Source organism: Gekko japonicus, unplaced genomic scaffold (genome assembly GCF_001447785.1).
Source record: "Gekko japonicus isolate JY-2015 unplaced genomic scaffold, Gekko_japonicus_V1.1 scaffold18, whole genome shotgun sequence".
Lineage (NCBI taxonomy): Eukaryota > Metazoa > Chordata > Lepidosauria > Squamata > Gekkonidae > Gekko > Gekko japonicus.
Window position 1 is genome coordinate 2,474,572 of NW_015170275.1, and position 14,557 is coordinate 2,489,128.

The 14,557-nt window shown below is 43.6% G+C and overlaps 1 protein-coding gene across 1 annotated transcript in view; it reads right to left on the bottom strand.

Moving 5' to 3' along the window:
- Positions 1–1,373: 1,373 nt before the first annotated feature.
- Positions 1,374–14,557, bottom strand: part of RS1 (retinoschisin 1) — a 61,558-nt gene continuing 48,374 nt past the window's right edge. Inside the window, exons 2-5 of the mRNA XM_015417587.1 lie at positions 6,759–6,864; positions 3,642–3,783; positions 3,021–3,216; positions 1,374–1,526 (exon numbers count right to left, since the gene is read on the bottom strand). Coding sequence (XP_015273073.1) covers positions 1,374–1,526; positions 3,021–3,216; positions 3,642–3,783; positions 6,759–6,864 — 597 coding nt within the window. The remainder of the gene's footprint in view (positions 1,527–3,020; positions 3,217–3,641; positions 3,784–6,758; positions 6,865–14,557) is intronic.

Sequence of the window (14,557 nt, forward strand, 5' to 3'; positions counted from 1 at the left end):
AATGTGGAATTTGCTGCCAGAGAATGTAGTGATGGCCATAGGAATAAGCAGCTTGAAAGGGGGATCAGATAGATTCATGAAGGATATGTCTATCAATGGCTACTAGCCATGGGGACTGAAGAGAACCTCCACATTCAGAGGCATTAAACCTCAGAATCCCAGAGCCAGGAGGCAACATCAAGGGAAGGACTGGGCCTCTATGCCCTGTTGTTTGCTGTCCAGAGGAACTGGTTGGCCACTGTGTGAGGCAGGATGCTGGACTAGATGGACCATTGGTCTGATCCAGCAGAGCTCTTCTTATGTTCTAAACCATAGAGTTTCCAGCAATTTCTAAAGCCACTGCTGTTTCTTCTGGGTTTTCCTTCACAGTGACATCATCACGCTCACAACAATGGTGACTTTTTAAAAAATAGTCCCCTGCCGCCACTTGGAGCAGTGGTCGGCAATGGGAGCTCAGGGCAGGAGATCCCCCATTCCAACCAGGGTTGTGGAGGGCCTATACATAGCTTTAAAAAATACAAGACAGTATTCCATATATTATGAGTTCTTTACCATTTTAATAATAGCTAAAACCAGAGATTTTTCAACACAGATTTATATACTGATCCAAATGTAATCAAAGCCCTAGTACTAGTCTATCCATGTGAGGTTCTCTCATACACTATCAGTTTTGCAAAGTAGCAACTCCACTGAGATGTAAATTCTCCTTTGCAATGGGAATATCCTCTGCAAAAGGCAGTAATATTACAATGGGAGGAGGATTCCGAAAGAAGAATGGAAAATTCCTGAAAGATGATTCCGTTTGGCTTTTTTAAGCACTGGGGGTACAGGGACCCTTAACCACAGGAAAACAACATCTCTCAAAGAACTGAGATATGAATTATGGTACAGCTCTACTCTCATCAGCAAAGGCTGATGGGTAGAGTAAGGACTGACAACACCTCATAGGGGAAAAATATTTACTGGAGCACAAAGGATTTCTATTTCTGGCACAGGTAATTTTCTGCTTTCATGAAACCTTGGGAAATATTAAACAAACACCCTTGTAAAAATACCATGAGCCCAAAAAGGGGGTAGGGAGGGGGGGAAGATTTCATGCAACATTGACCATTGTTTCAGAAAAGTTTCTGGGTCCTGCTTCCACCTCAGTTTTATTTTTAGTTGGAAAAACTTCATTAAACCTGCCAAAGCTGCCAATCATATAAATCACAGCAGAAGGTGGCTGTATAATGCTTATAATTTCTACAGTACATTGAGAACCTATCCTACATACAGGAAGAGCCTACACAAGTTATTCATTGTGTGTTTCTATAATCTTTTTAATGCTTCCCATCATGTCCCTTACAGTGTCATGGGGTGCTGTCGGTTCCACATCAACCACACTTATTCATGCACTCGAGCAACTCCATCCTGATGGCAATGCGAACGTGCCAACCAAGTGGTATCAATCGAATGTAGCGAGAGACAATTGGGGGGCGCAGAAGGTTCTGCACAGAGGACGATCTGTCTGAGTTCCCATAGAAAACCTAAAGAAAGCCAAATTGGAGGGGGGAGAGAGAGAATTAGCTTATAGAAGACTGAGAAAAGATCAAGGTCTTCACCTTCCTTTAATTTTACATTCAGTAACTTGGAAACAAATAGACTGATTGAAATTACTTTGTGTGCCTAATTTGCCAAGCAAAGCTGCTGATGGTCTCAGTCACTAGAAACAAATTGCTTCCAATTACATGGTACATGTTACTAAATTCTGCCAAGGGAGGTAAACCCACCTTTCCACAACTAAATTATGTTAATACAATAGCAAGCTTGTAGGGGTGAGTAATTTCACCTCCAAATGCCCTATTTCTAGTTAACCATAGAAAGTACCCAATAACATAAGTGAACAGTAAAGGCCATAAAGTTATAAGTTTTAAAATGGTGTAAAATATTTAACTCAAAAGATTTTCAGGTTATTCTTCCTGTTAATTGTCATCATTCAGATGGCACAGGAAACTGCTCCAGTATAACAGATTCACTACAAACACAACGTTTTGAAATGATATATGGAGACAGAGGACTGTATGCCGTACATACAAACTAGGTGTTATGGCAGCCACAGTTCTGAACCATGGCAGCCAACAGCATTTTAGAGAACAAACTGGCATTAAAATAGCCAACAGCATTTTAGAGAACAAACTGGCATTAAAATAGCCAAATTCTTCTCTAAAATGGCACCAGCACTCATGGATCCAATCTGTGGCTGCCATAACATCTAATTTGGGCCTCTAACACTGCCTTATAATGGATACAACCATTTGATACCCCATATAGTAGGGGGTTGCCAGTGCCTCAGGTTGAGGCCTTTTGCAGTTCTGCTGGTAGAAATCTCTTCAACTAGGGATGCTAGAGATTGTGTCTGTGATCTTCTATACACAAATCACGTTTTACCATTCCCCCTTCAATGAGAGTCTAGCAGCAGAACAAACAAGAAGGTATCATTAGGTCAGCCCTCCAACGGTTTTCTGAAGTCCATAAACACAATCTAAATGGTATGTCTCAGGGGTTTTACTACAAATCTATGGATTGGTTCCTTGGTTTACAATCAGCACATGCATTGGCTGCATTGTCTACATATACAGAAGATGGTTCATGTATTTTCCTTGCTGGATCAAGGTACAAGTGCTTTACATAGTGGTATGGAGTTTGCATCAAATTTGATTACCAGTATTGTAGCTGGGTCAATAGGTTGGATCCAGACTAAGATTCCCAGTGGCAGAATGGAACTTTCCTGCCCCTCACCCCACGCCCACTGATCTTGATGAAATGCTGCTCCCGGAGGATACAGGACCTTGATGAATGATATGATGGATGTCTGCAGTGGGAAGGAGGAATCAGTAAAAACTGCTTATTTAGTTAGGATCCAACCCATTGAATACTTGGATTTTATCTGAAAAATGTCACTTGTCTTGACACTGAGTTCACTCTATTTGAGAATGGCTGCCAAATTAGTGTAATCATCACAAAATATATCTCATACTGACCCGGTTGTTTCCTGTCTGGTCCTTGTAATACACCCAGTTCAGATTCTCATCAGTCCTGTACTGAACACTGTATTTTGTCATCCATTCATCTGCATCACACCTTCCTTGTGTGAGTATCCCTGAAATAACTTTGATTTCCTTCAGGTCAATTTGCAGCCACTGGTTAGAGTCTTGAAATTTTGAGAGCCAGGCACACCTGTAACAGGTTCAGGAGAAAAATGCAGTGGATCAGGTGAATGTTGATGAAGAACAGAAATTTCCACCTCTTCACAATTCTCTATCATATCTGCCAGAGTCCAAGTTATACCTACTGTGCAACGAACTATAGATATCATGTTGTTGTCCTCTATCTATACGTCATGCTCTTAAAACTTCAGAATTCTGCTACACTCCTCATAACACCAAAAAAGAGAACCCAGGGTGGGAATAGGAAGATAATAACTGGGGCTATGCAAAAGAAGCCAACTATAGAATACTACATGCCAGCCCGTTGTGGGCAATTTGGCAGTGGCACAACTACTCAGACATTTTGTTTGTTGGAACTTCACACCTTGACTCAATATTTTGCAGTACTTGATATAAAAAATAAGAAGAGTGAAGATAGGATATCTCTCAACTTACCCAAAGCCTTGTCCATTAAGCCGGGCTTTGTTAGCAGTCCATGACGTATACCATCCTGTGTACTGTTCTGGATTGGCACAGCTTATCTGATCTGAAGTAACAGATCCAGACTCAAAACCAAGTGGCTTGTGATAGGGACATTCTGTAACAGAAATACATGCCACTTATCAGAAGACTGACTGAGCCCCAAAAAACTCATCACTGTCTCCTAAAAGTCGTCTAAACAGCCATTACAAAAGATAGAACAGAAAAAAAGCAGACTTCCTTTTACTAACAGGAGGAAGCATTCATGGAATTAAGTTTGTTTTCTCTTGGAGTTGTTGTAGGTTTTGCCGTTTTGGTAAAGTTTAATCGTTTATAAAGGGGAAGGGAACTTGGAAAGAGGGTGTTGTGTATAGAGGGTTAAAATTTAATAATGTTTATTTTCATATATGCTGGAAACCCAAACCAAAGAGTTGAATCCAAAGGTCACTTTCTGCCACTGGAAAGGGGGCAATTCTTGAGGATTCCTTCACTTGCACTGCAGGCCACTGGGTTCTGTGAAATGCAACTCCAGGAGGACAGGGAACCCTCAAGGAAACATGGCGGCAGATATCTGCAGTGGAGCAGAAATGAGCCAAAATATCCCCTCCTTTCACTTGAGGACAACAACCTTTGCATTCAACCCAGAATGTTCTAGACTGATATATTTGTTATTATTTCTATCCTAGTTTGTTTGCTGAGCTCCTTTAAAATATGGAGGGACTTTATCTGAGTTATATGTGCATACATATTTGAAAACAATAAACCCATTACATGATATTGCTCTGTCTAAATTATGAGCACATGTAATACAAGAATTTAGTTATCATTCATCACTACTCCTTCCCCAAAGCATTTTTGTTTTGGATTTCATACCTAGTACTCTGTTTTACTTCCTTTTGTCCCTTTGATTCTATCTAAAGCTTCAGTGATGTAACCAATATAAACTATTCCAAAAAAGGAACAACATTATCAATGACCTTATACCTTGAACAAAACTTTGTTGGTCTTAAAGGTGCCACTGGACTCAAACTTTATTTCAATGTTATCAATGATGTATCTTAAGAGTGAAAACAACAAAGACTTTTGTGGCACCTTAAAGATCACAAGACTTATTTTGGCATTGGTTTTCATGGACTAGAGTCACTTCATCAGATGTATGTTGGCAGATACAGACAGGTAAAGAGGAAAAAATGTAAACAGTGGAGCCAAATGCCCAAACAGTGCAAGAAGTACTAAACTACACACACTGTGTTTCTGTGCAAAGCTCCTGTGTATTCAAGGTAAGTAGTGACCATTACCAGCAGCAGTAACTGGCAAGACTTTTGCTATACCAACACATATAGTGGGAGACCAAAAAAACAACAACTGATCCTTAAATACTGTAGACCCTTGCAACTTGTGGGAATCCACTCTTGCGATCAACATGAATGGAGACATCTGCAAACAGTGGGAAGCAGGATTCTGCTACAAGCAAACCAGTTTTCTTGCAAAATGTAATGATGTAATGATTACAGTGATGGTAAAAACAGGCTGGAGACCATGTCACATGGGAATACGAGAGGCTGCAGTTATGTACCTTGCCACTTCCACTTAGACATTATGCAACTGCTGAGTTTTCTTTGATCATAGAGGTACATTTTGGATGATGGAGGCTGCTTCCATATAGTGAGGGTTCTCCACTGTGCATCCATCATCACTGTGAATGCAGCAGCACGTGCTGCAGTTTGGAAGCCAAGGGGGGGGGGAAACCTGCATGAAGAAGCAGGCGGAGGTTCCATCATGGAAACCGCAGTGATCACATGCATAAAAGTGTTACAACAATGTAAACTGAGCAGCGCCACTTTGTGGCAGGCTCAGATATGTACAAGAAATTTTATTTTTAGTAACATTAATCACTGTAACAGAAGCATAATGTACTTAAGAGGCCACCTGTTTTAGAGAAGTGTTATAGACAAGGGATTACTAAACATATGTCTGGAGACTGCCAGGTCAAGTCAGTTAAATTATTTAATGCGGTTACCACTGACCTTAAGAAACTACATATGTGCTAGGCAAGTTCTGTATGCCTTTCCTCTCTAGGAAACCTTGTACAACCCATACAACGTTTCTCCCAGCATCTGAGGTGAAGATCCTACTTGGCTACCGCTACTGCTCATTTTTGTCTATACTGTAAGATGAAGGAAATTGCAACCATGGGCATTAAAAAAATAATTCCTACTCTGTTTAAATTAAGACGTTCAAATAATGCAATTAGCTTTAACATCAGGGGGCTATCTGTAAAGTTTTCCTCCTTCATGTCCATTCCAAGTGAATTCTGAAACTGAAGATGCATGCCTAGCACATCTGGGAAAATAAAATGGTCATGAAACTTCTTTCTCCTTTAATAGTTTTCTACTGTTACCACCATCTCTATTAATTTCATTCCAACTAATTAATGACATTATAAAAACCTGTATCAATCCATCCCACTCTTCTTATTTGATGCCTTTCTGAGTCAAGCGATATCTGCTTCCTAAACTACAAAAAGCTACATTACTAAGAAGGATGCCAAGCCGTAATGTGAGCATCGCTAGGAATATCACACTCAATAGCCTTCATGCTCAATTCAGAGTGATGGTGAGAATTCGAAAGACCTGAAATGGTCTCGGCCAAGAAGCTATGCTCCATCACAACCTTTAAGAGCAAGCAAGAATGTTCTTATGAGTACACCGTGGCAGGCCCCACGGACACAAGAGTAGTGCCTTTGATGGCTGCCTCTTCACTTCATCTGTGCCTAAACTCAACCCGGTTCCAAGTGATCAGCACTAAGGAGGATATAATAATTTGGGATTAGGGTTTGTAAAGTAAGCGATCAACTATGGGTTAGATCCTACCATATATGAACATTCCCAGCTTCCTTCTACTTTGGTAGCATCACCCCCAGAAATGCTGCCCCCAGGGTTCAAAAGACTTCCTGTAGTAGTGATGGGGTCTGCAGTTGGAGGGGGAATCAGCAATCCCTGACCTCCACCTGCGGAAATGTCATTGTGCAAGCAGAAAGAGACCACAGGATCCAACGCTATAAGCAAAGGCCAAACAAATAACACGGCGTACCTGGCATGCACTGCAGACTGTTTGTTCCAGTGGACCATACTGAGTTGGGACTTCCCTGGCAATCACACTTGCAGGCTTTACTGTGCCAGTGTTCCAGTCTGTCATCCTAACAGCATACAGAAGACACCATCACTCTGGCATTCAACAAACTGATAGACTCCTGTTTTTATTGGTCCCTACTCATTGTGTAGGGCTCCAAGGTAAACAGATACAAAACACCATTTACAGAGCAGCGCTTGGCACAGACGCAAATCACAGTTCAAACTGCATCATCATTGTCCACATTATTGATGTGGAGGATACTGGAAGCAAGCCCAAGAATAGTCTTCATGCTTAAGTCCTAATAAAGGCATGGAAGAGGGCAATCCAGACTTCTTGATCAGTTTTAGCTAAAAGCAGCAAAAAGAGTTGTGGCTGGATTCAATCCCAGCTCATGCTGGAATTAATAATACTCTAGTAGAGTAGTTGAGTGTTTAATAGGACCCAGCAATTAGGGTTGCCAACTCTGAGTTGGGAAATTCCTGGAGATTGGATGGTGGAGACTGGGGAGGGAGTAGGGATGCCAGCCTCTCCCAGAATTAATGCTCATCTCCAGACTGCAGAGATCAGTGCCCCCGGAGAAAATGGCTGCTTTAGAGGGTGGGCACTATGGCACTGTACCCCATGTAGGTGCCCGTCCTCCTCAGGCTCCATCCCCAAAGATCCAGGAGTTTCCCAACCTGGAGCTGGCAACCCTACCCCCCCCCCCGTCCCCTCCTGGGGGCCAGGAGGAACCTGGCAACTCTAGGAGGGCGGGGTTTAGGGAGAGGAGGGACCTCAGCAGAGCATAAAGCTGTGGGGTCCACCTTCCAAAGCTGCCATATTCTCCAGGGGAAGTGATCTCTGTAGTCCTGAGATCAGTTGTAATTCCTGTAGATCTCCAAGCCCTACCTGGAGGTTAGCAAGTCTAATAATGGAGTATATTTCCTGATTTCCTGCTGTTTCATCAACTTCAAATATCCATGGCAGACAGCCAGTGTGGTGTAGTGGTTAAGAGCGGCAGACTCTAATCTGGACAACTGGGTTTGATTCCCCAGTCCTCCACCTGAAGCCTGCTGGGCGACCCTGGGCCATTCACAGTTCTCTCAGAACTCTCTCAGCCCCACCTACCTCACAAAGTGCCTGTTATGGGGAGAGAGAGGGAAGGCGATTGTAAGCCTCTTTGTGACTCATTAGGGGAGAAGAAAGTGGGGTATAAAAACCAACTATTCTTCTTCTACTTCAGACTACAGCCATTATGCACTTTTTTACCATCTCGACCCACCCCAGGGCTTGTATTTGCCACACAAATATGAGGCAAATATGAGGGGAAAGTAGCCCAGGAACAACAGAAATTGTGCAAATCGTTCAGGGGAAAAGCATTAATCCTCCATTCGTCCCCCAATCATGGTCCCAGTTTGGATCCAGGAAGGGGGCAGTCAGTTTTAAAACAGTGGGAGACCCAGTCACAGATTCTTTCTTGAAAGTGCAAAACTGCTGACTCTGGGGCTTACAAGAGTAGGCACTGCTCCCTAGTCCATTGCCTCAGCAGTCCAAAACTACAGCAATTCACTGCAGGAAGGGGTATATTTTTATCTCACCCACCCTGTGCTAAACAGGACACATCCATTAATCATATTTGCACCCTGTCCCAGGATACTTATGGTATTAGGGGCTCTTTCCCCTTCTCCGCTTAAGAAATCCTGTGTGTATATAATCAATTAGAATCAAAGGAAGCATCCCATTCTAACTCAATACCCTTTTCCTCTGGGATATCATACTTGATCCAGGTTCAAGCAGGCCAATTTCTACCCCACCACACATTTTTTATTTTTTCAGCTGCTCTCACAGTTCCATGAGCATGCTCAATTTTCACACGGGAATGTTTTAAAAAAATTATGAACTATTTCTTCATATCAAGGGAGATCCTTAGATATGTCAAAACACCTGTCTTGTACGTGGGTGTCCTTTTTTGTTTTTGTTTTTTATAATTAGCATGGGCTATTTTTCCCGTTAGAGATATTAATAATGATTAATTGTAAAAATGATTTATTGTACCATTCCCCAACATGTGTCAATTGGTTTTCTAATTTTCGTGTTATTTTGTGTTTGATTGTTTTATGCTGTGACAAGGTTTGGCTTAGCAATAAATATAGCTGTGGCTGATATGTTAGAATTCTCCAAATCTTAAAAGCACTATTATTTCCTAAATTTCATGGATAGTCCATAAGTAGGTAGCATGGAATATCATAGGATTAGTCATTAGAGACAGGGGCTCCCCCAAGCTTCTTCTCTGCTCTTGCTTAAATAACCAATGCCACTGTAAATACCAGAGCATAAGAAGAGACTGCACAGCAGTTTATGTGGGCAAGTCTAAAACTCCTCGTGTTTTTTTTTAAACAATAGATACTTTCAAAAGTGAGAGGAAGAACAACATGTTAAGCAGGGTGTTGGAGAAATTAGCATTAGTTGGACTCTGATTATTTCACAATAGAGAGCAGTAACGAACGGGCAAAAGCCCACAGAGTTCACCTCCATGGGAAGGTTTTGTGGGAAAGGAACAACTTTTATCATTGGGAAGGTGATATTGTGGGTGGACACCAGTGTTCCCTCTAAGCTGAGCTAGTGTGAGCTAGCTCACAGTTTTTTAGCCTCTGGCTCACACATTTTTGTCTTAGCTCAGGAAGGAGGGCTCCAGAACAAACTAATTTATGCAGCAGCCAAATCGCTCGCTCACAACTTTAATGCCCATAGCTCACAAAGTAAAATTTTTGCTCACAAGATTCCACAGCTTAGAGGGAACATTGGGCCTGGACACGCACAACTTCATAGCAGTACAGAGTATGACACAGGCTGGGGTTTCACAGGTATCAGCTTGACTGTAGCAGCTTGGTGGGGGGGGAAGGGACATACATACTCCAGATACAACTTTTGGTAAGAAATAATTCATATTTCTGTAGTGTCTGTAGTGTCCAATGAAACAATTAGGCAATGTAAAATAAGGTTCAAGATTATAAAAGCCCTTTAGTTATTATTATTATTACAAGCAGAATCACTCTATGCAAATATCTGGAATTATACTTAAGTAGCACACCCAGAAGGAAAACTGGGGGTGGAACAGCACACATATTGGCAGCAATTCAAAAAGCTTTATACCCAATCCCCAGACAGCTTTCTAAACTCAGTGGAGGTCCACAGGGGTACTTGCTGAAGAAAAGCAATGATGAACATGTATCTCTCTGGATGCAGGATCTATTTTGTACAATGTCTCTCTCAAGTTTATACCATACTGGTGTATTGACATTTTGGGAAATATGTTTGTTTAAAGCAGCTATTTGATAGGAGGATGCATTCTGGTGCTGTGTGAACACTCGTGGGATGTGTTGTTAAATATTTCTGTTTTTAAAATACCAGAACTTACCCTATGGCTGAACAACCTGAAAGCATAAATACCAGTTCTACAAACTGATGTTCTCCCATTCTCTTTGGTGAATGGTGGAGAACTCAGCACAATACAGGGAAAAGTTCAAAAGGCATCAGGAGAGCATTCAGATAAGACTGAAGCACCTACCTCAGCAGGTGACAAGGCCAGTGTGGCTGCACAGGACAGACAGGACCGCATGGGGAAGAGAAAAAAATGACAGTTATAGAAATTGCAAGTTGTGGCAATGAATGGTAAAAGGTGCTAAAATGAATCATGCAGTCACTCATTCAACACAACATATTGCAGTGTGAGGGATGTCAAAGTGTATCCCCCATTCCCTGTAGTTAGCCCCTTTAAGGAAAATGATAAGCTTCTAGTATTGCTCCCCCCCCCCTTTAATGAGATAACAACATTGGCAGCTTTGTATCAGCTTCCATTAGCTAAACCATGTGGGGAAGGTAGAGTTTAAACTACTCTTCCCTAAACTACTCTTCTACATCAGTAGTTTTGCTTTTAAATAATGCTGGGAAACATCACAGATCTTCCACCATCTTGTCTTTTGCCTGCTTGGCCCAATTTCTTACCTATCCCTTTACAAACTATGAATAATCTCCCTGAGATAACAATTTTTGGGTATGCGAAAGACTCCAATGCACACATAGGTTTCCAGACAACAAAATAAAACAGCTCCGTACACACAAAGGGATGAACACCCGAAGGGCCTTTACCAGAGGTCATTTCGGGGGGGATCGCGGGGGATCGCAGTTCCCCAGGGTGAGGTATGGGGGGCGGGGCACATAATGAAGCCCCGCCCCCTGCTTCCGGCCGCCCCGCTTCCAGCCCTCATTCAGCCAGGAGGAGGCAGGAGAAGAGGGAGGGTAAGTTGCTTCCTCCCCGCCTCTCCCCACCCCTGCCTGCCTGGGGCCAGGGAGGGCCTTGGCGGGGCTTCCTCGCACTCCCGCCGGCCTTGCAGGTCCACCGCCGGGCCCCTGATGTCAGGGGGTGTGGCATATGCTAATGAGTTATGCTAATGAGTTCCCCTAGCTCTTTTTCTACGAAACGACCCCTGGCCTTTACTGAAGGGAATTCTGCTTGCGCAAGAGCTCCGCAATGGAATGGCAAATCATGGTATGGAGTTGCAGGAATGAGACTTGAAAATTCTCACGCCTTTCAAGCTTCTTTCGCAGAAAATGATGCAAAGCAATAAGGATATACAATGGGTAATACATTTTAAAACAATGGAAGCCAAAACAAATTATCACAATTTCTTTAATTATGGGTTTTTTGAAGGAAAACTCATGGGGAAAACCAATGTGAATAATAAATTGCGAAAATCACCACAGTCAAAAAAATGGACAGCCTCAGTACAACTCATACGAGTGCATGCCCTCATAAGATGAATCACTGTGCTGTCTCGGTCTCTCCAGAGCGGAGGAGGGGGACTATGATGTGAAAACGGATGGGCCATAATGTAGTTGCTGCTGTACTCTAGCCCTGTGAAGATAGTAATGGGTGGGATTTAAATCCTCAGTTTCTCAACTATTATCTAAACAAGCAGGTGGATCCTAGATGAAGATTATTTCCCTGAACACGTAATAGGAGATCTGCAGAAATTTTGTGTTATGCCTGGTTCTCTAAGGCAACATGTCACCAAAGTTAAATTCATACCAAAGCCTTGAATTAGGGCTATGCTAAATTTTCACACTCAGCCACTTTTGAGACAATGCCAAAAAATGCAAGTTGCAGCAATCCACAGTTCCCATCTGCTAATACTTAAATACCTGTTTTCTATGTTCGCACTCCTTGAGCCATTATAGCACCCAGGAATCACATAGCGAATGTGATGTCATCTCACTGCCAATCAGATTTGTCCTTAGTATAAATGGCCAGAGAGGAAGAAATAATCACTAAATCTACTAATAAACTGGCTAGTTCCTGTGTGGGTGACAAAGCCCCCACAATGGAGCTATAAACCTATGCAGTATACTGGTTAGAGCTAGCAGTGGTTAGATAGTCAGAAGAGGATTTCAGAGATCCTTACTGTAGGATGAAGCTTGCTGGGTGACTTTGGGGCAGAGTCTCTCTTTCTCTGCCTAATCCACTTCACAGGGTTGTTGTGAGGCTAAAATGGAGGTGGGGAGAACCATACATATTGCTCTGAGCTCCTTGGAGCCAGGGTGGGATGAGCATGTCCTACACAGACTGATTTACAAGCTTCTCACACACACACCCATGTTTGCACGCACACTTGTTTCTCTGTGATGAATATTAATGTGAAAACTGGGTGGACATGGACCTCAGGGCCAGTTTAGAGTTTCTGGTGTCTCAGTTCAAGTGATCTCAATGGACAGATAAGCTTTCCCCCCCCATGATATTCAAGAAGAAAAGGCTGGAGTTCAGGAGAGCTTTTACGACCATAGTATGGCTGCAAGGTCAAGAGCAGCAAGCAGAAGAATTTCTCTGACCTATAGATTCATCTTGTGAAGCATCAGCAACAGCTAGGCTAGGTGGTAACCATGGGATTTTCATCTAACTTCCATTAGGAAACATGCTCTGCATAGTGACGTGGTCAGGGGGCGTTTCGTAGAAAAAGAGTTAGGGGAACTCATTAGCATAACTCATTAGCATATGCCACAACCCCTGACATCACCGGAAGTGTGTCATCAGGCCACACACCCCTGACATCACCGGAAGTGTGTCATAAGGCCACACACACCCGTCCCCAACGGTCCCGGCCGCTGCTGCCGGCCTTGCAGCTCCACTGCCGAGCCCCATGAGGGGCCCGGTGGTGGACCTGCAAGGCCGGCAGGAGTGCAAGGAAGCCCCGCGAAGGCCCTCCCTGGCCCCAGGCAGGCAAGGGTGGGGAGAGGCAGGGAGGAAGCAACTTACCCTCCCTCTTCTCCTGCCTCCTCCTGGCTGAATGAGGGCCGGAAGCGGGGCGGCCGGAAGCAGGGGGCGGGGCTTCGTCATGTCCCCCCCCATACCTCACCCGGGGGGACTGCAGCAGGGTCAGCCCTGGATAGTACATGGATGGGAGACCACCAAGGAAGTCCAGAGATGGCTACACAGAGGCTGGCAATGGCAAACCACCTCTGATAGCCTCTCGCCTTGAAAACCCTATAGGGTAGCCATAAGTTGACTTGATGGCAGTTTGCACCTCGACCACATGAAATTCTAGAATGGATATCCCATAAGTCTGTGGCACTTTAGAAGTAACAGATTTATATGACATAAAGGGTGCGTTCAGACGGGGGCTTTCTGGAACCGGTGCAGTTTATGCTGGCAGAAACGCGATCACACTCACCTCCATTTTGCGAAGCCCTCCGGTGGACGCCCGCTCACACGCTGCGGGCGTCTGCGTGTGTGTGCCTTTTTTTTAAAGGACAGTTTGAGCATGCGCACAGGCAGCCATTCAGAGAATGGCGATTTTTGCGCATGCTCAAACCCCCCCCTTACATTTAAACTTTAAAGGTAAGCACTTACCTTTAAAGTTTAAAACCCAACCTGGCCTCGCTGTAGTCCCGGACTGCTCCGGGACGGTAAAGTAAGGCATTTTTATTTTATTTTTTAAACAAACGCTCAGGGCGAAGCTTCACCTGAGCGCATATCGCTTCCTCTTTAAAAAAAAAATGGCGGGGGAAAGCCGGAAGCCTCAGGCTTCCGACGGAAGTGTCTCTGTAACGGAGGAGAGCGATCAGACGCCTGGGTGCACCGATGACAACCGTTGCACTCTGTTTACCACCACTTCCGACCTAGTGGCAGAGTACAACGGTTTAAAGCTCTTTACAATGGATAGAGAGGGAAGACAGATGTTCCCCGTCTGAACGCCGGTAGGTACATCGATTGCAACCTGCACAGAATCCATTGTAAAGGCTGCGTCTGAACGCACCCAAACATTCATAGGCTACAGTCCACTTAATCTAATCCACCAAAGTGCATGCCACAATAAACCTGTTAGCCTTGAAGGCTCCACAAGACTCCTTTTGATTTGGTTTGATACTGGAGCCCTGTTCACATGGTACATTGAACCCTGGATGGTGCACGAATGTACCAAGATGCCATGGGGAAGCAGGAAATAAATCCGCTTCCCAACAGCATTGAATCTGGGGCCTATAACCCTCTCCGCCTTTGGTTTCAAACTGACTGGAGTGCTGTTATTTTTAGAGCATCCCCATGACATCATTCTCTTCTTCTCCACTTTCCAGGATTTCCCTGTCTTCAGCAAGCTATTTCTTAAAACTGCTTTTGTATGATCTTTTCCGAAAGAATTTAAGACCATACATGTTAGTGTAATGTATTGAAACGTTTACATGAATCACCTCATAGGGCTCCTATGTTAAGCTTCGAGCCATACCAG